General features: G+C 35.9%; 2 protein-coding genes and 1 long non-coding RNA gene across 13 annotated transcripts in view; 2 read left to right on the top strand and 1 right to left on the bottom strand.

Annotated features, from left to right (window-relative positions):
- Positions 1–1,952: 1,952 nt before the first annotated feature.
- LOC125252719 lies at positions 1,953–8,524 on the bottom strand. 3 transcript variants are annotated; one of them, XR_007181269.1, is made up of 6 exons: positions 8,420–8,483; positions 8,121–8,250; positions 5,481–6,329; positions 4,784–4,992; positions 3,163–3,387; positions 1,953–2,736 (listed from the first exon to the last, which is right to left on the bottom strand). It is a non-coding gene; the product is annotated as an uncharacterized LOC125252719 (long non-coding RNA). The 3 variants fall into 3 exon arrangements; XR_007181267.1 differs by having other exon boundaries at positions 1,955–2,736; positions 8,121–8,215; positions 8,420–8,524; XR_007181268.1 differs by having other exon boundaries at positions 1,956–2,736; positions 4,784–4,904; positions 8,121–8,215; positions 8,420–8,524.
- On the top strand, positions 8,523–23,221 carry LOC125252718 (gastrula zinc finger protein XlCGF8.2DB-like). 8 transcript variants are annotated; one of them, XM_048166247.1, is made up of 5 exons: positions 8,524–8,586; positions 8,825–8,894; positions 12,067–12,184; positions 18,482–18,596; positions 19,697–20,919. In XM_048166247.1, exons 4-5 carry the CDS (start codon positions 18,539–18,541, stop codon positions 20,707–20,709), a joined length of 1,071 nt encoding a protein of 356 aa, XP_048022204.1. In that variant the 5' UTR covers positions 8,524–8,586; positions 8,825–8,894; positions 12,067–12,184; positions 18,482–18,538; the 3' UTR covers positions 20,710–20,919. The 8 variants fall into 8 exon arrangements, with proteins under 8 accessions (XP_048022205.1, XP_048022208.1, XP_048022204.1 ...); XM_048166246.1 differs by adding an exon at positions 22,634–23,221 and having other exon boundaries at positions 8,546–8,894; positions 19,697–20,721; XM_048166248.1 differs by lacking the exon at positions 8,825–8,894 and having other exon boundaries at positions 8,523–8,586.
- Positions 23,222–26,097: 2,876 nt separating this feature from the next.
- Positions 26,098–27,218, top strand: part of rnf121 (ring finger protein 121) — a 38,915-nt gene continuing 37,794 nt past the window's right edge. Inside the window, exon 1 of one of the 2 annotated variants that reach the window (XM_048166009.1) lies at positions 26,098–26,248. In XM_048166009.1, the coding sequence (XP_048021966.1) occupies positions 26,217–26,248 (32 nt within the window). In that variant the 5' untranslated portion in view covers positions 26,098–26,216. The remainder of the gene's footprint in view (positions 26,249–27,218) is intronic. The other variant, XM_048166006.1, reaches the window with a different exon arrangement.

Raw genomic sequence — 27,218 nt, 5'->3', positions numbered from 1 at the left:
TACTATTATAGCTTAACTTTATTGCTAAAAATAAAATTATTGTGATAATTAAATTAAAGTATTGTGATAAAAAAAAATTAATTGCAATATGAAAAAAAAATGTTTATACAGTTCAAAGAAGTGAAAATTACAATAAGGTCATTATCCTTTTAAAGTGCATTAACTTTGTAACTGCTTCACTAAAACGGCTTTGAAGTTATGGTAACACTTTATTTTACGGTCTTTTAAGTTGCTTATTAGCATGCATATTACTAGAATATTGGCTGTTTATTAGTACTTAAAGCACATATTAATGCTGGAGACCCTGGACATCTTGATCAGATACGTGGTATCATGGATTCTATCAAATACCAACAGATAAAAATCAAAACCTGACTGTACCTGTTAGAAGTCATATAATGGGCTGTGGTTGGATCTTCCAACAGGACAATGATCCAAAAACAAACATCAAAACAATACAAAACCAAGCTTCTGCCATGGCCATCCCAGTCCCCTGACCTGAACCCTATAGAAAATGAGTGGAGTGAACTGAAGAGAAGAAGCACCAACATGGATCTGGGAATCTGAAGGATCTGGAGAGATTCTGCATGAAGGAATGGTCTCTGATTTCTTGTCAGGTGTTCTCCAAACTCATCAGGCATTATAGGTGAAGACTCAGAGCTGTTATCTTGGCAAAGGTTGCAAAAACTATGGAATAAAAGGGTAGCAATGTGTATTAGAGAAAAACATTTCTTTCATAATGAGATTTTCCCCCCATTTAAAATTCTTATTCTCCGATGAAAGGTTGGATTTTTGTAGATTTTTTTAAATAAAATCAAAAGGATTAACCATGCAGATTTATTTTCACAGCCTTGTTTGGTCATATTTATCAAGGGTATGAATAATTTTGAGCACGACTATAGGTGTGGCAAAATGGCTCAATAGCACCACCTACAACATTTCAATGAAGTGCCCTTCGCTCTACGTTTCATTTACAAGTATGAAATTCAGTAGACACATGTAACAGCTAATACCTACAAAAAAGTCACCCGGTGCAAAATCTGAAAACCCAACAGGAAGTGAGATATTTTGAATTTTCTTTGCAAAATTTTTGCAGTTTTTGTCCTTCTTTTGTCCTTCTAAGTTGTTTGTCCTTCTAGAGCTTTAATCAGACCAACGTCATATTTGGTCAGTCTAATCTAAAGGCCTTAATGATGTTAAATTGTACAATTGTACATGTAATGTCCGATCTGCCCCAAACTTCACATGTGTGATAAGACATGTGTCCTGGCCTAGAGACATATACATGCCAATATTCAGTTAGTCATAGCGCCGCCTGCTGGCAACAGGAAATGGCATGCTTTACAGTGTAATTCACTCCCAGAAACACATTTAAACATGCCATGATGTTCCAAACATGTTAGAAACACGTTAAATCATGCAACGCTTGGCTAAGTGCTAATGTATGCGATTAACACCACAAAACAGGAAGTTGTTGCAACTCAGGCATAAAATGTCAAACTTCACGTTTGATAACAGTCCTGCCCTGAACACATCTAAATAACAATATTCAGTTATAGTAATAGCGCCACCCACTGACAACAGGAAGTGACGTGTTTAACACTGTGATGCACTACTAGCAACATAATAAAATAAGCAATTGAGTAATAAACATGCTACAAACTTTCTAAAACATGCTAGCAACACTTAGCTTAGTTTGTAACTCAAGCATAAAATGCCTAATCTGCCTCAAACTTTACATGCTTGATAAGTGCCCTGGCCTGAAGACATCTACATGCCAAAGTTTAGTTCTAGTCTAGCGCCACCAGCTGGTTTTTAGGCGTTTTTTTTTTGTTTTGTTTTTTAATTGCAAAGCATCCTCAAACACAAGTAAGATGACCCTCAGTTGATACTGTAATAATATATTGGCAAAACAGATTTGGCAAATGCTCCAGTGCATATTTGAGTTTGCGCTCTGGAGAACGTAAAATGTATCTATTTACAATTTTTGCAGTGGTTGACAGTTGGTGATCTCTTGAACGCAATGGCCAATCAGAGGTATTTAATTTAGTCAGAATCAGAGTTTTATTCAGTGCCAAGTTATGCAGGCTCACAAAACCTCTCATTAACAAACAGTTCAGCTTCACTGAATATAAAGGAACTTTGTGAGATCACGATGAGCTGACAAAGCAACAGTGTTTTAGTGATTGTAAAAGGCTCGCTTTTGCGCTACAGCCTATATAATCCATTTAATAAAACTTTACATTTAATAAAATGTAAAGGCTTGTGATGTTCAATAATTATTTCATTTAAGCAATTTTCTGTATCATTTATTACTTAACTGAAAGATTTTATGAGATGAAAGGGGGAAAAACAGAAAATCAGACAAAAAAAAAAAAAGGCATCATATATCGGCTTCTCTGATTTCTAAATATCGCCATCGGCCAGGGAAAAACCTATATTGGTTGACCTCTATTATAAATTGTAGTTGTGGGGCTCCTTAATTATTGGTGGGTTCTCCTAAAATCTTTGTTGGTGCTCCTAAATATTTGAAGTTGGGAGCACCAGTGCTACCAAGAAAAAAAGTGAATTTGTGAGTGACACATGCAGCTGCCCCAATTTGATGGCTGTGAGCCAACATGTAAATTCCTGGAGACATTCGACTGGCTTTTTGATCTGATGAATTCCAGAAATCTCAAGATTTGAAAAGTCCCCTGAGGCCAGTTAATGAAAACACCAACATGGCCGACATTCAACCTGAAACAGAAGAGAACACAGAAACAAACATGACCACAAGCCTTCCAAGGGATTGGGACAGCCGTAATATTTACATTAAGCACGTTGAACAAATGAAAGTCTATAGAGGTTTAATGACAGCATTAAACTATTACATATAATACTGAATATAATGTATATTAGGGCCAATATTTGCTTGTTCTCATAGTTTCTGATTTCAGTAGACTAGGTTCTCAACTCTGGCCCTCGAGGTTAACTTTTCGTGCAGAGTTTAACTCACCTGCCTACTCTATAATGATATAACCTAAATTGTAAAAACATGAAAATTAAAATGTACTGCATAAAATCAACATCACTGAATACACACTGTACTGGCTCAGTGTGCAAGCTATTGTGTCTCACAATTTTGTATTTTCAAAAAAAAAAGAAAGAAAAAAGGATAAGTACCTTATTTCTGTGCTGTTGTCATCACTGAATTTTGTTGCAGCAGCATGGTGTCAGCCACTTTTGGCTGCAAAAATCAGAGCTCTGCAAAATCTTAGTGGGACTGCTTTATAAATCTTTAAAAAGCCCAGACAATGGAGACACAGCAGTGTTGAAAACCTCCTCCTGTTCCGTTGTGGGGTCAAACACATAATCAAAGATGAAATCCTTGTCATTGCCAACAATGATCTGAAATGGGAAGAAAAAGATTTCATAAATATTTAAGTACTGACATGACTAGAGATCGACCGATATATTGATTTACCGATATTTTCCCTGACATTTAGTTATTTGACCATAATTGGATATCGGTTTTGTAATATCGGATTTACTGATAAACGCCGCCATCTTGTGGGTGTTTTGAGAATTGCGTGCAGGATCGCCATTACAGCGCATCTGAGGGGAGACGAGACAACGGCGTACACATGTAAAGTATACTTACCTGCTTTGCTGTAATTAGTTAACTTTATTTAACTTAACATAGCCATTAATGCACAAATTAGATGTTACATAAATGCCTGAAATGTAGCTAGTTTATGCAGCTCGTCTCTAAGAAATAGAGACAAGCTCACGGAGTCACATAAGATAATCCGTCATGTCCTGTCACTATAAAGACATTACTTTACATGAATTAAATAATACAGCCATGAACGAGCACATGGAAATAAAAGAGCAGGTCATGTGAAGTTGTCTGCATTTTGCTGTTCACTCAGCGGGTTGATGCTCGGCCACCGCATGTAACTTTTAACAAGATTCACTCGTTTAAAACACCGTAATTATATAAACATTTACTATACAACAATTAATTCACTAATAAACATCCATGTAAACTCAACTATATGGAAATTAATTATTTAGTATAGTCAGTTTGAGTATAATTCTGTGTAAATTCATAGATAAACAGCGCTTTGTCAGCAGATATTTCATAATCTAGAACGACAAAAACATTATTAATAATTCTGATATAACATACCAGTTAAGAAATGCAATAAAATACAATGTTTTGTTTGTTATATTCCAATATTCCAGAGAATATTATTCAGTTATTTAACATTATCCAGCAAATTATTCTTCACTCTTTAGCCTATTAAACAGCTTATAAATCTACTAAAACTGTAGTTTAAAATGAACTATCACATTTCTACAAAGCTGATACGAATCATGTCTTTAATTTATTTTCTCCATTTGAAAACATTAGACATTCTACATTTATTTTGCTTATTGTTAACATTAGTGTTGCTGCTGATGCTTTTATAAATACAATTATTTTTGTAATATGAAGATTAAAATTAACAAAATTTTTTGTAAATATGTATAAATAAGATTTGTTTTGTTTTCTATGCAAGGAGGGAGTAATTGTTATAAATAAAATGGTTTGTTCAGTTCAGTGGTGTTGTACTCGTGTCAAAAACAGAAGTAGGCCTATAACAGTAAATAAATATCAGTTCTGCATATCGGTTATCGGGCACATAAACACAAATTATCAGTATCGGTTCTAAAAAAATCTATATCGGTCGATCACTAGACATGACTTTTTGATGCAAAAGAGTGAATGAAATAGGCAAGATCTCATGATGATACACACCTGAGGTTTACCAGGTACAAAATTAATACTGTACTGACATCCATCCCTTATCTCTTTGAGAACCAGAGGCCGGTATCTCACCGCAACCTTCACAGGAATCCAGGAACCCTCCTTGGTCATGCTGGAAGAGCAAATGAGGCTGAATCACAAATGACAACCCAACTCGCATATTGTCTTGCAAAGCCAGTGTGCACAGAGCAAGACAAGACCTAGGAAGACATAGGAATTGCCATTATATTAATATTGTGTCTAAGAATAATTATTCTGATCAACCAAAGACACCACGGCAAACCTGTTGCACTAAACAAGCTCAAAGTTGTCAAATTCACAATTTAGTATGTGAAACATTTAGACATTGAACTTTGGACAAAACAGCTGACGCTTGTCACAGCTTTCCTTTTTCAGAAAAAGCTTTGTAAGCCACACTGACTGGGTTCAAAAACGGTGAGAAAAAAAAAACATCAATCAGGGATTTAGTACATAACCAGAGTCAATCAAAAGTGCAAATTAGTGTCTGACATCACTAATTGCCTGCATATTAGCACTATGGTAGCCTTGTGGGTTGGAGGTGCTTAAATCCTAATGTGTTCTAATGATGGCTCCTACTACTTTATATTTGTAAATACAGCAATGTTGAAAGAAATCTATTTTTGCCTTATTTAAGGTAGAGACGTCAGTTGGATTGAGCTACACATACCTGTGGCAGTGAAGAGATGATTAAAAAAAAAATCCCAGGCCTCAGATGTGCTTCAGATAAACATGTCCAATACTGTGTTTCTTGTCAACTGTGGGAGAAGTAAGGATTTCCTTCTTTTTTCTTTATTCATTTGTGTTTGAAAGGTCTTTAAAAGCATCTCTTTTTAAATACCCATTAAAAAAGCAAAGATTAAAGTTTGTCATAGAAGTCAAAATCAATAACAACAAGCCACAACTAGTACAGCTGAAGGTGATATACACGGAGCAACTTTTTGAGCAATGTTGCCGGGCACTTTCCCATTGAGAATGGGCAACAAATGTTGATCTAAAGTATCCAGATAGAAATTTGTTGCCCATTCTCAATGGGAAAGTGCCCAAGCAAAATCGCTCGGAAACACTGCCCGGCTCAAAAAGTTGCCCCGTGTATCATCACCTTGACAGTTTTAATTGCGGTCTACAGCAACATGCAATGCAAAGTTAGCTTTACATTTAGTTACTTTTTCGTACAGTCTAAGTTTGCAACTGACTATAAGGTTTCTGCAAGTTTTATGATATTAGATATAAGACTTTTTAAAGACCTTTTTAAGATCAAGTAACCCCCCATTTTATAATTATTTTGTGGCCATTAATACAATTGTTAAAATGTGCTTTTAAATTTTTAATTTGAATAATGGACTAATCCTTTAAACTACACTGTGCACTGTGACATCTTCCCGGCGGTAGGACATGGCCTTGAGATGGCGATCCATGATGTGGTCAACCACAACACGAGGCCTGTCTCTCAGGAACAAAGGCAGCCTCTCACATGTAGTTGCGGTACCCGCTAGCACTTCACGTTAGCTCAATGTACCTTGAATGAGAAAATGGAATAAAACGAGTTATGGATTTATTGAGTTAAATGGATTGTTATTTAAAAGTCATATTCTTTAATGAGAGATGCAGGGGGAATGGCTTTATTGCATCAGATACAGGTCACTACTCACACCTGATTGGTCAAGTTTTGGTCTGCTGTCTCTAAACCAGAATAAAACCTGCTCTTGAGCGGGCTGGCTGTGTAGTGTAAGTTACCATTAGTGTTGGGCACGTTACTTTAAAAAAGTAATTAGTTATAGTTACTAGTTACTTCTCACAAATAGTAACGGAGTTAGTAACTGAGTTACATCATTATAAAATTAACTAATTACCAGGGAAAGTAACTATTGTGTTACTTTTAAAAAAATGTGCCAAATAAATTGAATGCCCCCAATATTACATATAAGTCTAAGAATAAATTATTCTTGATGCGACTCCTGACTCATGATCCGCTCTTGCTCACGACATGAAATTTCTCTGTACTGTGTTGGTAGCCATTAAAGAAAACGTAGTTTCATATTTATGTTTAAATAGTCCTATGTTATGTTTTAAATCCATTTATTTGATTATGAAAAGTGAACAGCGTGAGTAAGATGCATCATAAGATGCGCAAATATATCGGGAGACATGGAGTGGGTCAGATATGATTTTGACCACTTCATTAAGTTTTGCTTTGTAGAAAGCCTTTCTTTAAAGTGAATTTCGTTTTGTAAAAATTGTATCTTAATTTTAATCAATGTTTCATCAACCAACTGCTTGGATTTAATATATAACAAGCAAATATACCAGACAATAAAATCATGACATGGAGGCACGGGTGCGATCACTGGCGCGTGAACTGGAGCAACGCGTCTCATAGGCTAAATGAACCGAAACTCAGAGGCTGCTTGCCTCGCAGACATGAGAAATATATCTATAGAATGCTTGAAATATCTACTTTAACGAAAATGAAGTAATTAAAAACGAAAAGAAAGAGGCTACTCTGATTATGTAGCCTAATCCGAATGAAATGTGCATTATCTCTCTAGGCGCGTCCATGAGCAGATGATCAGCAATGAGAATCAGCAATGTCAGCTTCATCTTTGCAGCCGACACTGATTCAGAAAACATTACTTTATTAATAAACAATTAAAATGTCTCCTTGCTGTTTTTGTCACACTCATAATCATTACTTTTGCCGGTTCTTTATGGCAATTATGCGTGCCCTTGAGTGCTATATAGCCTATATTATGTAAACGCTCCTTATTATGGTTTATTCTCTCCAGTATTTAAGAAATTAAATTAATATAAATGTGATTACTCAACTAATAGCTTAAATGAACAACTACTAGTCAACTAGAAAAAAACTCATTTCACATATTTTCGATCAAGCATCAAAAAGGGTATTCTGGTTTGAGCTCGCGCTCAGCTCGCATGCTCTGACAGACACACACACACACAGCGCATCATACATTATTATCAGTTTAAAATTATATTTGTGTATGACTAACCGCAGCACACACCAGAGAAAAAATCTTTGCAGGTCCTATGAGAGAGAGCTTACTCGGATGAAAACCGCTTCAGTGAGCTCAATTATAGTAACGCGGCATTTTTTGTCAGTAACGGTAACGGCGTTGTAACGGGAGAAAAAGTAATTCGTTTGATTACTCGTTACTGAAAAAAGTAACGGCGTTAGTAACGCCGTTTATTTATAACGCCGTTATTCCCATCGCAATGAAACCCGCTAAAAACCAATCCACCTTCATGAGCCTGAAAAACCACAGTTTGCTCAAACTAATCTTGAACTTACCTGGGTGAAACCGGCTTTGAGCAACAGGCCACAGACAAGACCAGGCTCCATGAGAATGCAAGTCTGTTCTCTGCGTTCTTGGAATTGAGAAACAGCTAGAATAGGTAGACAACACAGAGAAATGTGATTTCTGTGGGCAGAAAGTGACAGTACATGTTATGTTATATTGTCAGAAATATGAAACAGAAAGAAGACATTTAATTCGGAAATTAGGTGAGATGAAAATACAATTTGATTTAATAGATATTCTGCAAAAAGAGTCAAAAGATATGTTATAATCTATAGTTTCAATATCTTACAGAAACTAATTTACGTCAGAGGATATAGGTTTTGTTGTTGTTGTTTTAGTCTGGTCTACACTCCATATCAGTTGGTGGCGGTAATGCACCAGTAAGTTGTTTGCCAACTGCCAAAAAACTCCAAGAAGAAGCAGCAGCGGCGAGCTGAAGAGAAATGTTGATCTCTGGTATTATATAACGTTAAATAGTTATGTTTAGACCCGCGACATGTATTACAGTCGTGTGACATTGCCTCTGAGTCTCCGTTTGTATTAATGAGTGTTGTTGAAAGTGACAGAACGAGAGTGAAGCTGGGCGATAAGCCTCATAACGCTTAACAAGTTACTCGTCGGTGGAATTAAAATATTCCCGTGGTTGTTTGTTTTACGTCCATTTTTTTTGTTTTATTTGTTCATCACGCTGTAGCCATCAGGATCACGGGGACGAGACATTCATTGGTCATCATTCAGCGCCTCACAAACACAAGCAAATTGCTGTGAGTGATGATAACTGAACTGTTGAGTTGCAAAACTTTCATTCCTGTAAATGTGACTAATGAACTGTTCTGCAAAGGGATTCATATACTTTAATTTGATGAAAATGTCGACTCGTGAATTGACCGAAAATAATTTTCTTTTTGAATGTTTGATCTAAACAGACTGTCCATGTGAAACTCGTGAGTGTGGTCAAAAAGGAGCACTGATTGTTTTAAGAATCAACTGAAATCACAAAGTTAGTTTTGTATTGTTTTCTACATTAATTCATTTTGATTTGACTGAACTTAAAATTAATTTTAAGTTCACTCCTCCTGTGAAAACAAACAACAATATTTACAATTCATTTTAGTATAAATTTTTTGTTTGTTAAGCTGAATCTGTTTATGCTAATTTCGAGTCACTTATACTAAGGAGTGGGGGCATCATACCTGTCTTAACAACATTAAGTTTAAACATAAACTTTACCATTATCAACTTTATCAAACTTGGTACCCATGGTACCCAGTCTGCAACACACCAAACCACAACGGCTCATTTTGCGCAGAACAATTTTTAACACTGCTTACTAACAGGGATGGGCAGTATTTATGATACATGTATGTTCAAATACAAAATAGTATTTTGTAATTTGTATTTGATAGGGTTGATGATATAATGGCTTCGTATTTTGTATCAAAATACTTTCGTGTTTTGTATTTTTGTATTTTTAAAATACTGTAAAATACTGTGTAAGAAGTCTACATGATGACATCATAAAATTGCGGCCTATGATTGGTGCCTACTCAATAGTTTGCAGAGACTTGTTGCCATCAAATCAGAAAATTGATCCATATGGAAGAAGGTGGTTAAGAAACTTGCAGACTGCCAAATTTCCATCAGTTTTTTGCATAAATTGCTATAATTTTTAACAGTTCATGTTAAGCTTTGGTGTTTGTTTTGGTAGCCTAGGCTAAATAGTATACCAATTTACATAATGTTCTTGAAAACTATTATACCGAGCAGCAGCACCCTATATTTATGATTAACAATCAACTGATTAATTAGTTAGAAAGTAGTTGCTTTGAATACAGGTGCCATCAGTTGACTTCTTATAAATGACTTGTTTGAGTTCAGTGTTGCTGATGCAAAGTAGGCCCTTCTTTACCAAACGCCAAGTAAGTAAATTAGGATACAATTTATGAGTCATTCGCGAACATTAAACTGTTGGTTACTTTAAAACTAACCTTCATTTTTCTAAATTTCTGCCGCTAGAGATCGCTCATTCAAAACAAAGGAGTTGACACCTTGATTTCACAGAATTAATGGGAGGTGTTGTCTTCACATCTACAGCCGGTGGAAAAGAATCGGGACAGGACTCAGGCAGAAAACATGTTTATGGATGAGATTATTAACATTACTGTAAGGAGAGCATGGCCGAGTGCTGTGAGAGCAGTAACGAGGCTGCTGGAGCGATTGCTAATGAGAGACGAGCGCGACACACGTCTCGACAGGAGCGGATCTTTAATTATGCCACAGTCGCTGTTTCTGCTTCTTCCGGTCATGTGCATGTAGGGTAAAGCAGCGCTGTTTATCATATTAGATACATTTGTGTGTTGAAAGTTGTTATAGTGCTACTCTGTGCTTTCGCTCGGCGGCTGCTGTGAGACACTTGTTGCACACTGCAGTAAGCTAGATCGATATTAGTCATGGTAAAACATGGTACTCGCTGTAAATCAAGAAAACAAGATTCAAAAAACAGACTTTGGGCCAGATTTACTAACAGCTTTGCCAGTGCAAACCCTCTTGAAAGGCCAATTGATGGAAGGTTTGCGAAGAAATGTCATGCTCCCTTGAAAAGTATTTTTTATTATTTTTAAAATACAAAAATACAGTAGTTTATTTTGATACATGGAGTGGCTGCTGTATTTTGTAGTTTTTGATACATTTAAAATTAAGGTATTTGGTATTTTATTTTAAAATACATTTTGATGTATTTTTGCCCAACCCTGCTTACTAACTTAAAAATATAACACAGAAATATAAATTATGTAATTGTAATTCTTCACCTTAATTCTTTTGTAGTTAACATGTGTCTTTTCTTCTCCACCTGTTAGTTTTGCATCCTTCTCATGAGCATTTAATAATTTTTAATAATCGATAATTTAATAATTTTAATAATAAATTTAATAATCGATTTAGAGTTAAATCTCTTTTTTTTTTTTTGGCTCATTTTGCTTGTAAAAGAAAACCTGCCTAACAATTCTGCACACCTGAATATAAGGCGTTTTAAATGTATGCTATTATGGATGACCAATGGTTTTAATAAACTCAAACAGTCAGAATATTTAAATTTAGGTTGTTACAATTTTTTTTTTTTTTTTTTTTACAGATATTTCTGTTTTTGTTAATGAAAATAATTTTATATCTGCATCCTAACCCAAGCTACCACAACCGTCTAACACAAGTTACTGTCAAATATACATTTCTAAGAGACAAAACATAATATTATTAATATTGCAGCCCGCACTGCAAACTGTGCCTGAAGATACGTGCCATCAAAGTCAGGCAACACAAACCTGTTTCATGACTTGAAACAATATCACCTTGAACATTCAGAAACTAAGAAATTATATATTTTAAGGAAAAATGACTGGAAAAGTGCAAAGAATTCAAAAAGTGACAAGTATTTGTCATCTTCTGACAATAAAGGGTAGTTTAAAACCACAATTAACAGTCTGGTTTCTTCAACTTGCACTTAGGAGAAAAAAATCTACCTATGAATTTGAAAGAAATAAAGATTTGACATTTATTGTGATACTATCGATATTGACTGATATGAAATTTATTGTGATAATTTTTTTGGTCATATCGCCCAGCCATAATTTGTCTACATGACTTGATGCTATAAATGTTTCAAAATGCACAAGCAGCGATTTACAAATCAATGCCAATTTGTGACATAAAATGTATAAATATTTTATTTTCATTTTATTTGTCAATTTAATTAGTTTTGTGAAACTCTTTACATTTAGTTGTGAATCTCAATCTATTTATTTGGAATGATGCAACAATTCTATCTCCAAAGATTGCAATTGTGATGAGCATCTGCTAAATGAGCAAAAGTGACCACAAACTTTCAGTCACAGCCGTTCATGAGTTTAAATGCTGGGGAATATTCCCATCTTCCCACAGGAGAAGCAGCAGTAAGCAGGAGGAAATTACTCCAGGAGAAACTGACATACTATTGAAAAGATGGAGTTTGAGGAAGAACCCTACAGAATAAAAGATGAAGATACAGAGGTACAAATAGGTTGGTGTTTTCCTTCAATCTCTTTAAAGACTATTCAGGAATGGGGTGCAACGGTTAAGTTTACTCACTGTTAGGTTTTTATCACGGTTTTAGAGTCATGTTTTTGATACGGTTCAGTATGTGATATGTTCTTCAGGGAAAAAAAGACTACTGTAAAATAAAAATAAAGAAAATAAGAACAAATAATCAAACTACAAGCAACAGCACAAATAAATACAATAGAGCAAAGATGCTAATAAAATCGTGCTTTTCGGGTATCTAACAGTAATTGTTAAGGTACAGAAATTGAAGTAATCAAATGTAAAATAACATTGCATATAATCTTGCATACAATTGAATAAAGATTATTCATTATTAAAGGTGCAGTAGGTGATCTGGGATATGTTAATGTTAGCCTGCTAGCATTAAAAGCATATGATCCCACCCTCCCTGTAAATTGCCATCCAAAGCCACGCCTCCTCCAAATCACTGAACGCACACACACAGCTGCTCTCAGCAAAACGTTCACAAGAGACGACGTTAAACTACCTCATGTCTCATTGCCTCGTCAATAATGAACGTAAAAAACATGTACCTGACTGCTGCAGATTCATTTCGGTGTTGATACTGTTGACATGGAAACGCATAATTCCGAGTCTGAGGATGTGAACAGCTCCGGGTAGAATGTCTCTTAATTACGGTTAGTTATAGCGTGAACAAAGCAGCATAAGCCTTGTTGTTTTGATTCAGGTATGGAACTGTAAAAGATGGCTGCTGTTTGTTTGCGGTGCTCTGTGACTGAGGTCTGTCTGTATAAACTCTGCATAGCATGAAATGCATTGATGACATATGATGTCTGCGTGAACAGGGTGCATGAGGGAATGCAAAAATATATGCTGACAGGCAGGTAGGACATTGGATTATTTCAATTCGGACCAAAAATAAAGATTGGATGAACTTTTTAGGGTCCTATGCTTTACCACAGACGATATATATATTTATAAAAATACATTTAGACCAGTGGTCTCAAACTGTTTCTTGTTAGGCTGCTGTCAGTTTAAGACTACACTAATACTGTACACAGGCATTGTCTTTCTCGACTGTTTACGTTCACTTAAGACATAACCTACTGATTTAACTGTCTGTTTTACTTTTTATTTTAAACAAATCATATTACAGATGCGTCGTCAGATTTGAGATGAACCGAGGTTGCAAGTGTGTGCCGAAACCGTGGGTGTGTTTTTTTTGTTTTGTTTTTTTTTTTTTTAACCGAGAACTGTTATACCCCTGCTGAGGAACATTAAGATGAAAAATGACACGCAATACATCTAAAACTAGATACTAGTTTTAAACTAGATTTATGCTAAATTGTGGTTGAACCATATTTCTTTTGATTTCTCATTTCTTTCTTTATTGAATTTTAGACCTGATGGAAGTGAAAGAAGACAAACAGAAAAAAACTCATCATTTCAAAAATGAAGATGAAAATGAAGTCATTTCAAATACCGGAAAGAATTTCGCACAAAAACGAGCTGGAAAAACTGGAGTCCAATCAAACCTTAAGAGAGAACACACTGGAGAAAGACGGTTCTCTTGCACTCAATGTGGAAAGAGTTTCACTTATAAAAGAAGCTTAAATGATCACATAAATATTCACACTGGAGAAAAACCGTTCACATGCACTCAGTGTGGAAAGAGTTTCATATATAAAGGAAGCCTTAATGTGCACATGAGAATTCACACTGGAGAAAAACCGTTCACATGCACTCAGTGTGGAAAGAGTTTCACTCAAAAAAGCGCTCTCAACGATCATCTGCGTGCTCACTCTGGAGTGAGATCGTTCAGCTGTGATCAGTGTGATAAAACATTTGTTTTGGAAACAAGCTTAAGAGCACACCTTAAACTTCATGCAGATGTGAGGCCTCACATTTGTTCTTTTTGTGGAAAGGGTTTTTCACTACTCAATCCTTTTAAAGTGCATGAGAGTATACATACTGGTGAGAAGACCTCATGCATGCGTTGACTGTGGGAAGACCTTTATTTCACCTGCCACCTTAAAGAGACACCAGAGAAATCATACTGGAGACAAACCATACAAGTGCTCACACTGTGGAAAGTGTTTCGTTCGGTCAGAACACTTGAAAGATCATGAGAGAGTTCATACTGGAGAGAAGCCGCACCAGTGCTCTTTGTGTGGGAAGAGTTTCATCCAAATATCTCATCTACAGGTTCATAAGAAAAACCATTGCCCAAAGAGGTCTAAGTGAGCAAACTTTCATGTTCAGATCTAGGGGTGGGCAGTATACTGGCAGAACAGGGGTTCCCAAACATGTTCCTGGAGCCCCCCCAACACTGCACATTTTCCATGTCCCCTTTGTCTGGCACATCTTTTTCAGGTCTTGTAGTCCCTACTAATAAGCTGATGACTTGAATAAAGACATGCAAAATGTATGTGGTTGGGAACCACTGCTCGAGAAATTTGTCAACTGGTAGAGATTCTGGTCTATTTTCTTCACAGATGATGTATATGACTGAAAACAGATCTTTGGAAAAATAATCCATCTCTGCATATAATACATAGAACATCCAAAGTTGATGCTTCAAAAACTACACAGTGAACACAGCAGTAATCCATACAACTTCAGTTGATGAATCTATAGACAAGTTTCCATCCACTTTTTGCACTGTTTTGTTATCAACAAAGTGAAAATATTGTGAAATTTGCTGTCTCCAGGCTGTTTCCATCCAGTTGGCCTTTTAACGATAAAATGGTGTGCATTATGACATCATCACTAAAAGAAAAAGCCTTGTCGCATAAGTTTTGTTGTATCGCTAAAAAAAAAAATCTGCCCTCGAGTCATTTCCATACATATTTTCTCGTATGTAGCAAATTATAATTGTATCTTTTGCATCCCAAATATGCAGAGAGTAATGAGACACTTGGAATTCACCATATTTTCATGAATAATAAGCCTATTACTAAATTAGGAAATATTAGGAAATCAAAAGTCATGGCAAAGTGGGACCAAATCTGAAGTGATCCCAATCTGACCTAGGAAAGCTGCCCGAATCATAATCACGCACTGTTCACTGTTGGCCAGAGGCAAAGGTTTTTTTCTCCATTTTAACACCTGTTTGCCACCTGATGTCACCTGTTGGAAGTTTGGATTCCTTGCCGCTGTCGCCTTTGGCTTGCTTAGTTGGGGACACTTGATATTCAACAGTGTTTTGATCTGCCTTCATCGACACCCATGTATGTGAACTGAACTGAGCTGGATGATGACATCACTGTTTCTCCAGTGCTGAAATACAATAACTATTGATTCTTACAACGGAATGAATCAATACTGAATTTACTTAAGGTGGACAATGACACCATTTACTTTAAGAGCTGCTGTGCAGCCAAAATTATATACCAGTTATCACCGTAAAGCTGCGTTGACACAATCTGCATTATAAAAAGCACTATATAAATAAAGGTGACTTGACTTGACTTGCATGTAGGCTAACTGCCTTTATGTGACGAAGCCCATGGGTTTGGACACAGGGCAGCTCATTTGTCCTGTATGCAAAATTTTAGAGTCCATATAAAAGATTGGTAGCATGTTCGGTTATGATGCAGATGCAGCTTTTATTTGTGTAGGCCTATATTTACCTTTTTTAAAAGTCTATAGCTTAACTGATATCGCCTTAACAATTATAAAATTTGTTTAGAGCTTTCTGGATTCAATGCACTTTATTTTCCTAAATTTTTAAAGTAAAATTAGCCTATATTACAGATTAATAAATTGTATTTATAAAATAATTTTATTAATGTGTCATGTTTGTGATTTTCATTTGTCAAGTTGCCTCTGACCATGAAATCTTGATTTTATGACATCAATTTTAAGTACAGAAGTAACATGTTGTGTATTTGACCTTTTTTGTCAGCATTGGACACTCTTCCTTTATTTGACAGATGCCCTGTTTTTGTTACAGCTGCAGAAATTAAGATGCTATATTTTCCTCATACATTTGAAACAGAACTTATGTATTATTAAATTGTACATAAAATTATTTTTATTATCAAGTGTCGTCTTTTTGTTGTTGTTGTTTTGTACTGCGTTATAAAGACTATTTAGATCAATACTTGATCATCAAACAATATTCAGAAATGGGTGCAATTGTCTTATTTTTATGATTAACTTTCATTAGAATGTAGATTGAAAAGAATGTTTGGTAATGGGATTATTATTTTTAAAATGAGAGCAGCAACTGCCTATTACGAATTTATACACTGTAGAAAATATTGTTGCAATTAGCTATCACAACTTAAAGTAGCATCAGAATAAGTTTCCCACATTTAACTTAAGATATCTTAAAATATCTTAGCTGTCGCTTAGTACAACTTCACATTTTAAGTTGACTATACTTAAATTTAAGGCAGCAAGAACATTTTGAGTTTAAACTTTTTTTTAGTGTACAGAATGCAAAAGTGTCTCAAATTATGGAAATTTCAGTCAATGGTGGGGAAAGAGTTATAGGGTTAGTTCACCCAAAAATGAAATTTCTGACATTAATTACTCACTTTCATGTCGTTCCACACCCGTAAGACCTTCGTTCGTCTTCGGAACACAAATAATGAGCCGTCATTCAGACGTAAACAAGGAAGCCTGCACTGAGTTCTCTACGTATGACAGCAGTTCAAATTTTTGAATAAAGTTGTTATTTTTGTTTTTGCACACACAAAAAAGTATTCTCGTCGCTTAATAACATTCAGGTTGAACCACTGTAGTCACGTTTACTATTTTTAACCATGTTTTTAACTACCTTTCTGGACCTCAAAAGGTGACGTTGCTGTCTATGTGTGGTTCAGATAACTTCGGATTGCCATCAAAAAAATCTTAATTTGTGTTCCGAAGATGAACAAAGATCTTACGGGTGTGGAACGACATGAGGGTATTGAGTAATTAATGACAGAAATTTTATTTTTCGGTGAACTAACCCTTTAAGTGAGATCAATTAGAAAGCACAACGCCTCTCGCAGTTCAAAAAGCTTACGCTAGGTCCTACGCCTTCCTTATTCAACTTACGGAAAAAGCTTAACTTGTGCGACGCCAGTTCCCTTTTTTTCGTAACTTGAATATGGAAGACGGTCTGGCGGAAGCTAGATATTTTACTTCATAACTTGTTAAATATTTATACTTCAGAAGGCATTTATTAACCCCCTGGAGCCATGTGGAGTACGTTTATGATGGATGGATGTGAATGGAAGCAGTTTCTTCAGCTCATACTCGTTGGTATTGCTCACTGCCATTATAAAGCTCGGATGCGTCAGGATATTAATATTTCTCTGATTGTGTTCATCAGAAAGAAGAAAGTCATATACATGATGGCTTGAGGATGAATAAAGCTTGGGGTAATTTTCATTTGAAAGTGAACAAATCATTTAATTAATTCACTGTTTATCAGATTGATTTTATTTTTATTGGGTGATGTCTAAATTGGACAACTTGATTTGAGCTGCAGAATGGAGTTCTCGAGTTTTTAAGGTAAATCTTCATATCTCTTAAAAAGTTTTACATTTTTCATTAATAATACATGTAACCTCTAACTTTAAAATGAAGTCGAAATTTATATTAAAATCAACAACACGCAACAGTTGGAGTCTAGAAGGTCCTCTCCTAAGCAGATAGTTTTAGTCAGAACCTTTAACTAAATCAAACATATTTGTGGAGATAAATAGTGTGTGTATAATCTCGACCAATATAACAGATCTTATTTTGGTTGTCTCGTATTCTATGAAGGTTATAGCTTAATACGGATTGATGTTCGCCAGTAAAGGGCGCTAGTGCAACCGAGGCAATAACATACATCCGAGTCGAGACGAAGAGAAGTGAGCGAGGGAAGGGAACGTAAACATGTCAAGTGGAAGACATCCGTTCATTCTGCTCTAAACCTGCTGTTTTTCAGACTGAGTACATTCATTTTATCATTTATTAGGAGAAATATAAATCCAGACTACCAAACGAGTCAGTTCATTTAGTAATTCGCTCAGAAATGAATCGAAATGAACATAGGCTACTGTTGTTGTATATTACGTTCGCGAAACGTAAAATCTTACTGTGTTTTTTCTCCACATTACTATGTGTAAGGATTATGAGTTGTGTTTTCATTTCATTGTAATTAACAAATGAAACCGTTTTTATTGTATGTAAATCATATCTAATGTAAGAGCAACATAAACATAAGCTAGAGGAGTTGAATTGTTTTTTAAACATGAATAAATTGTTCTTCATGTGAGTTTAAATGCTGTGGAATATTCCCATCTTCCCACAGGAGAAGTAGTAAGCAGGACGAGCAACTCCAGGAGAAACTACTGACACTATTGTAAAGATGGAGTTTGATGAACAACCCTGCAGAATAAAAGATGAAGATACAGAGGAACAAATAGGTTTGTGTTTTCCTTCATTCTCTTTTAATGAATGATGAAGAACATTAAGAATGAAAACTTACATATTCTCCTGAGACTTTTTCTTCTTTAGAGGACACTATTTTAGTGAATTTCTCTGAGACCATACATGTCACATGTCCTGTTAAGAACATATTCAGGGCTTTAGCAAATGTTTCACTTTGACAACTCCCTCTCCTTGGTCTTTAAAAATGACTGACATTGACTGAATTATTAGATTTAACACTCTTATGAAAATATACTTTGTAATGATCATTTAAATTTGACAAATTTTCAAATTGTTTGTTGTAAATAAACCTCAGGAAAATGGTATGTGGTTTCAAATTAGAATATGACTTTGTGTTACAAAACAAAGCATTGATTTCATACATGTCCTCTGTAGAAGACACCAGGACTTACCGCACATTATCAGGCATTTTAGGTAGAAACAATAAGAAAATAGGGAAAGAAATTATATATCAATATTCCTATGAAATATGAGATATTCTTATGAAAATGTTACCAAGTTATTACTCCCATTATTACACTACTTTTTCATTACCTGCAAATGATTACATTGTATAGAATGGGACTGCCCATTTATGGCCAATTTTACACACATATTGCACAAAGTAAAATAGTATATCTAATCATTCTGCTTATATCTTTCATTACATAGTTGAGAATCATCTTTATACTTATTTTGGTTAAAAATGGCCTAAAACCTAAAAATTGATTGGTAATAAAAAACAAACAAACAAACAAAAAAACATTGTTTTTGCCTATAGATGTCTTATCGTGCCATTTTATTTTCCCTCTACAGAGGACATACCATAACATATGAATAAAAAATCTTTAAAAAAAATTCTCCATTGGTTTCTTGTTTCAATTTCCAAACAATGTAATGACTAACTAAATTCACACACACAAAAAAACTCTTTTATTTCTGGTTCTCATGAGGATATAAAAATACATCTAAAACTAGATACTAGTAGACTCAGTTGTAAACTAGATTTGTGCTTAATTAAGAATAAACTTTACTTCTTAGTTTCTCATTTGCCCTTCTTTAATTGAATTTTGAGAATTTAATATGTTGATTTTAGACCCGATGGAAGTGGATGAAGACAAATGGCATCATTTCACAAATGAAGATGGAAAACTGACATATAAAAATGAAGACAAACAACATCTGTTTCAAAAACCTCATCATTTCAAAACTGAAGATGGAAATGCAGTCATTTTAAATACTGAAGAGAATTTCACACAAAAAGAAGCTGGAAAACCTGGAGTCAAAGTATTTTTCACCTGCTCAGAGTGTGGAATGTTTTACATGCGTAAATCAGACCTTAAGAGACACATGAGAATTCACACTGGAGAAAATCTGTTCACATGCATTCAGTGTGGAAAGAGTTACGTTCAAAAAGGACACCTAAAGGTGCACATGAGAATTCACACTGGAGAAAAACCGTTCACATGCACTCAGTGTGAAAAGAGTTTCATATCCAAAAGCTCTCTCACCACTCACCTGCGTCGTCACTCTGGAGTGAGATCGTTCAGCTGTGATCAGTGTGATAAAACATTTGTTTTGGCATCAGACTTAAATACACACCTTAAAATTCATACTGGTGTAAAGCCTCACTTTTGTTCTTTTTGTGGAAAGTGTTTTACACGACTGCAAAATTTAAAAGAGCATGAGCGTGTACATACTGGAGTGAAACCTTATTGGTGCATTGACTGTGGGAAGAACTTTACTACATCCGGCCACTTAAAATCACACCAGAGAATTCATACTGGAGAGAAATCGTTCAAGTGCTCACACTGTGGGAAGACCTTCACTAGATCGAGCGACTTAAGATCACACCAGAGAATTCATACTGGAGAGAAACCTTACAAGTGCTCACACTGTGGAAAGAGTTTCACGCGGTCAGATTCCTTGAAATCTCATGAGAGAGTTCATACTGGAGAGAAGCCGCACCAGTGCTCCTCATGTGGGAGGAGTTTCACCCAATTATCTAGTCTACAGACTCATAAGAAAAAACGTTGCCCAAAGATGTCTAATGAGCAAATGTTCATGTTCAGATCATCACTTAAAAATAATACACTTACAAGTCAATAATTTGACATTCAGGTCAGTCAAAAGCTGGATAATTTGCTAAAATTAGTTGTGAAGGTTGATTGTTTGACAAGGGGAACCTTTTGGGGAAGGTCAAAAATAATACTTTAGAATATACAACCCGAATTCCAGAAAAGTTGTGACGTTTTTAAAATTTGAATAAAATGAAAGCTAAAAGACTTTCAAATCACATGAGCCAATATTTTATTCACAATAGAACATAGATCAGTGGTTCTCAACTCCAGTCCTCGGGACCCACTGCTCTGCACATTTTGTATGTCTCTCTTATATGACACACTCAATTAGTTCATGCAGACTCTCCTAATGAGCTGATGATCTAAATCAGGTGTGTAAATAAGGGATACAACAAAATTGCAGAGCAGTGGGTCCCGAGGACTGGAGTTGAGAAACACTGACATAGATAACATAACATAAATGTTTAAACAGAGACATTTTACAATTTTATGCACAAAAGACATCTGGTCATCGAGGTGATGAGTTTCTGGAGTTTTGGTGTTGGAATTGGGTCCCATTCTTGCCTGATATAGTTTTCCAGCTGCTCCAAATGTTCTCCATAGGTGAAAGATCTGGACTGCAGGCAAGCCAATTTAGCACCCGGAATCTTCTACAATGAAGCCATGCTGTTGTAATAGCTGCAGTATGTGGTATTGCAGTATTGCAGTATTCCTGAAATACACGTTGTCTGGAAACCTTTATATATCAGCATTCATAGTGCCTTCCAAAACATGCAAGCTGCCCATACCGTATGCACTTATGCACCCCGTACCATCAGAGATGCTGGCTTTTGAACTGAACGCTGATAGCACGTTGGAAGGTCTCCCTCCTCTTTAGCCCGGAGGACATGGTGTCCGTGATTTCCAACAAGAATGTCAAATTTGGACCTGTCTGACCATTGAACACTTTTCCACTGTTTATTTTAAATGAGCCTTGGCCCACAGGACATGATGGCGCTTCTGGACCATGTTTACATATGGCTTCCTATTTGCATGTTAGAGCTTTAGTTGGCATCTGCAGATGGTACAGCAGATTGTGTTTACCGACAGTGGTTCTGGAAGTATTCCTGGACCCATTTAGTAATGTCATTGACACAATCATGCCGATGAGTGATGCAGTGTCGTTGTGAAGACCACGGGCATCGAATAAATGTCCTCAGCCTTGTCCCTTACGCACAGAGATTTCTCCAGTTTCTCTGAATCTTTTGATGATGTTATTCACTGTAGATTATGAGATTTGTAATTTGACGTTGAGGAACATTGTTTTTAAAGTATTCCACAATCTGTTTTACGCACTCTTTCACAGATTGGAGAGCCTCTGCCCATCTTTACCTTTGAGAGACTCTGCCTCTCCCTTTTATAGCTAATCATGTTACAGACCTGATATCAATTAACTTAATTAGTTGCTAGATGTTCTCCCAGCTGAATCTTTTCAAAATTTCTTGCTTTTTTTGCCATTTGTTGCCCCCGTGCCAAGTTTTTTGAGACCTGTAGCAGGCATCAAATTTGAAATGAGCTCATTTAGTAGATAAAAGTGTAAAATTTCTCAGTTTAAACATGTTATCTATGTTCTATTGTGAATAAAATATTGTCATGTGATTTGAAAGTCTTTTCATTTTATTCAAATTTAAAAAACGTCCCAACTTTTCCGGAATTCGGGTTGCATGAGGCATTTGTGTAAAAGTGGCAACAAGTCTATTAAATCATAATCTATATTATAAAACAACTTGTTTTAGGTGTTTAGACATGATGCATTAAGATATTGAAGACTTTTGTGTTGAAAAAGAAAGATTCTATTAAAATTGCAGACAAACAGCAAATGCTTAACAGCTTTAATAATCATTTTGTTGCATCTGTGTCTACATTTCAAATAAATAATTATACTAACTTTAATTTGTAATTTCTGAATGCAGAATGCCATCTATGGACTGGAGAGTTTGCTTTTGAGCAAATTATCTCTTCTGATGTCTGCTCTGCTCTAAACGATCACGCTTGTCAGCTGGAGTGCCGATAGCCACCAGAGGGCACTCCTCCTGTCTCCTTGATCATGAAATACATTTCCCATAACACATTGGGCCTCATTTATCAATCTAATGGAGAAACGAGCATAGAAATCATCTTACGACAGGGTTCACGTGTGATTCATCAAACATTTGTTTGTGGCCGATCCCATTGAATGAATGATCGTACGTTGATAAACATGGTGGCTCAAACCAAATGTCATTTGAATATCACACCCCCTAAAAATTCATGAGTTCGAAATCGCACCCTATACCCTCATTCACTATTCCCTACATTACTCCACTAATATAGTCCACTTGAAGGAGTGAATGAAAATGAGTGAGTGAATTCGGACACTGAGTGTGCTTACTGTTTAATAATCATTTGAATCTCCAGTAGTAATGCAAATATTGAACTCTGTCATGGAAACTAGCATGTATAAACCTTAATTAAACAATTTAATAATCAATTGAAGCTGCAGTCTGTAACTTTTTTGGTTAAAAATGATCCAAAATTAAATTTTGAGCAAGTACATAACCAGCCAGTGTTCAAAACTATCTCCTTAACTTAGCCTGATTCACAACGGTAAGCTTGTAATAATGTTTTTATAATAAAATCGGTACTGGTGGGTTTCCACGGGAAATTCGAGAATGCAGTCGTTCATCTTTGCATCATTATCTCACATCTGTTTACATAAAGAAGGAGTAACAGCTAGTAGGCTATATCATGTGAGGATGCTGCTGGTAGCGGATCATTTATAGCTTTTTCTCACAGCAGCTGGAATAATTAAACTTATCATTTTGATGGTGATTGTAATCCAGAAAGGTCCAAATGACAATCGTCAGTGACAACTGGAGATTAACCCGTAGTCAAAAGCAAAAGACTGGACTGCGGAGTGGCTACAGAAATTGAAATCTACAGGTAACACTAATACACACTAAATACACATAGACACGCAATGCTGATGTTGTTAACATGAACAATTTGAGAACAAAGTATAACAATAATAAATTGCACAGCTTGATGTGATCTGAGCTAAGTAATCGTTAGATTTAATCACCATTGAAGCATGATTTATTGTAATGGTTTTTTCCTCAGTTGGTCAAAACAAAAGTGGCAGACATGTTACCTACTTGTTCAGATGACATTTTCTGGTGAAAAAAAATATTTTGGTCATACTTCCAAGACGTAGAATCTGTGATTCCGAAGTACAGTATCCACACCAGTGGGGTGATGACTGACAGCAAACAGATTCATCCACGCTGAGGAGCCATGCCAATGCACAACCCACGTAAAGATGATAATTCCGCAAATAACTGCAATTGCAGGTTTAAAACAGAGATGGCGACAAAGAGGCAAAACTTACGAACTGCAGCTTTAAAATGGATTACGCTGTACCCACATTGGACTAGTGTGTGGAAAATGGATGGATGATTCAGCTGCAGGCGCCATCTACTGGCAAGACCATGGGTGAGACACAACTGTCACGGTGCATTATGGGTATTCTGTAGGCGTTGAGTGTACATTGGTTACATACTTGTTATTGAGGTGCATTGTTGGATTAAATGAGTGCACTCTATAATGCCCACTATGGTTTCCGACACCACTACAAATGTTTGTCCCCTCAAATAGTTCCCTATTTAAGCTTATAGGGGGTGATTTTGGACACAGCCATGGTTTAGAAGCCTCACCCCTAGAGTTTATGACATGGAGAAACATAACCCGGCCAAGAAGAGGAAGTAATCTCATGAAAGAGAAATTGATCTTACTCCAAAAACACCCATTAACCTCGTAATTGCAAACAATTACATATGTTTGTTAAATACCGGTAAATAAAACTAAACATTTACAAACATTATAAACGCTGCCTATATACCAAAACTGAAATGGCATTAGGCTTACCTCTCACATTCGGCAAGAATCCAAATATGTTTCCACATAAGCAATCTAACATTTGGGTTGCTAAACTATTAGCACACATATGTCTGCAAGATGTCTGTTAAAGATCACTTCATCTGGAAAACATCTGCTTTTTACAAACATCTGATAGACATATTTTAGATGTCAGTTTTAAATACATTCTAAATCATAAACATCTTAAAGACATCTTCTAAACGTCTATTTGACATCTGACAGGAAACGTCCTATAGACGTATTGCAGATGAGCAAACACTCTAAAAAAATACGTTTTCCAGACATAAACACACACCTCAAATAGACGTCTCCAAGATGTATGTGTGCTATCAGGGATATGTAAACAAGGCTTTATACTTCACAAATGTTTCAATGAAACAGCATCCTTCACATGTGCAAAAATGTGTTTGGTTGGGCGCTGGGCAAGCTGATTTTACAGCGGACCATTTAAATTGAGCAGTGCAACTTTTATGTTTGGTTGACTGCATTTTTGTTTGATGATGAATGGCTGAAATGTCAAGTTAGCAACGCTAGAATCTGATATGAATAAAAAACATCGTCAAATTATAATTGAAAGGATTATTGCAGCTTTTCATATGTGTATGGAATTTGCATTTAACAAACTATAAATGTATTTTATATATAGCCTATAGCCTAGACCTCATTTAAATTTCTGAAACCTCAATAACGTGGTTGAAAACGCTGAATAGTTGTGATGAAAAGGACTGAGCGCGGCATTCAGCGGCCAGCAGCGGGAAAGTAGGTTTGAATTTAGAAGTGGTGCATTGAACGTTCTCATCACACCGGTGTTATTGTACGTGATAAAAAATCGAATTGATCGTCAAAATCGATCGGGTGAATGGGGATGAATTGAAACTGAGGGGGCACAAATCAGAATCTTTTGCCCCATCGTGGCGCCGGGCCTGAGTTCATAGCAGTTACAGCATGAAATATTTAAATCTATTACATTTTACAAAGATAACTTTTAAACATAGCCTATAACATTTTTATCTCACAATTCTGACTTTTTTCTTGCATTTAAAACCAGCATATGCTGATAAGGTAGGTTTTGAAGCTGTTATGCTGGTTTGAGCTGATTTATGCTGATCCTATGCTGGTCCTATACTGGTCCGACCAGCATGGACCAGCATTGTTCCAGCATAGGACCAGCACTTGACCAGCATACCAGCTTCAAAACCTACCTTAACCAGCATATGCTGGTTTTTTCAACAGTGTTGCATGTTTGTGTCTCTCAGTTAGGACTTTAACTCACAATTGTGAGCTTATATCACAAAAAAAATCTGAGGAAAAAAGATAGAATATTGTTTTTTTTCTTCTTCTTCTTCTTCTTCTTCTTCTAAGATATGTAAAGTCGGGTTTTTACAGTCTATGTGCTACACACTCCATCTCAGTAGGTGGCGGAGATTCACAGTGTGTTTGCTTGCAAACTGCCACAAAACCGGAAAAAGAAGAAGAAGCCGAAGAAGGCGTGTAACCCGGAAGTGTCTTGAGCAGTCGGGGTTGTAGGTGTAAAGATGGCAGGGGTGTTTGAGGTGGAGGTTGACGGTGTGGAACACGACCATGGACACGGACATCGCGACGACGCCTCTCAGGTTAGATAACAGCTCTATATGTGTGTAGATGAGATTACAAAACATGTAATAACTCATTTTCGAGATGTGAACAGAGCGCGAGGCTAGCTGAATGTTTGTTGAGTCAATGATGATCTCACTCATATCTAATCATTACATTATACCGGGGATGTACAAAATCTGACAAACTAGTATAGAATACTACAATATGGCAGCCATAACAGGACAGGTCAGGGCCAAACATGTACCAATACAATGCATGCAAAATCCTTAAAATGAATGAGAAGCCATTCATTTCTTTTTTTTTTCTTCTTTTTTTTCTTTTTCTTTTTGTTCTTGTCTGCATTGTTTAACTTTTGCAGAATCAGTGACTTGACATTGCAGTCAAGCAGAAATGAGAATCTGGTAATATACACTTTTATGTCTCATTTCCAACAATTCTTATTTAATTATTATAATTATTTTTTCCCCTTTCCCTTTTCATGCAGGGCTTGACATGTCTTCCCTGTCAATGTATTTGGCCATCATTTCAACCAAAACCGCATGCAGATAAGAGTGTTTTGGGTCTAAAACCTGTAGGTAGCTACAGCTGGCGTACAGTAACATCAGTTTACCATTACGCTGAAGCAGCTGCCTTGTATTAACCAATCATTTATGAGCTAGTAAGTGAAATGACGAGATTAACATGAGACTTGCCACTCAATGCTAAAATCCTCACTGGACAAGGTTATGGTCTTCTGTCCAAAGTGTAGTAAATACTGTAATATTCTACAGTTTACTTTAGTATATTTATGTTAAGAGGCACCTTTATTTTGATTCTGTCCACATCTTCATGTATTATCTGTCTATGCATTACCAACCAACGCATTCTCATGTGGTCTTGAATCTTTATTGTCTTGAATCTTTATTGACAGGTTATGGTCTTCTGTCCAAAGTGTAGTAAATACTGTAATATTCTACAGTTTACTTTAGTATATTTATTTAAGAGGCA

This window comes from Megalobrama amblycephala, linkage group LG18, assembly GCF_018812025.1.
Source record: "Megalobrama amblycephala isolate DHTTF-2021 linkage group LG18, ASM1881202v1, whole genome shotgun sequence".
Lineage (NCBI taxonomy): Eukaryota > Metazoa > Chordata > Actinopteri > Cypriniformes > Xenocyprididae > Megalobrama > Megalobrama amblycephala.
The sequence above is the reverse complement of the archived record's forward strand: the minus strand, read 5'-3'. Positions and strand labels throughout refer to the sequence as shown.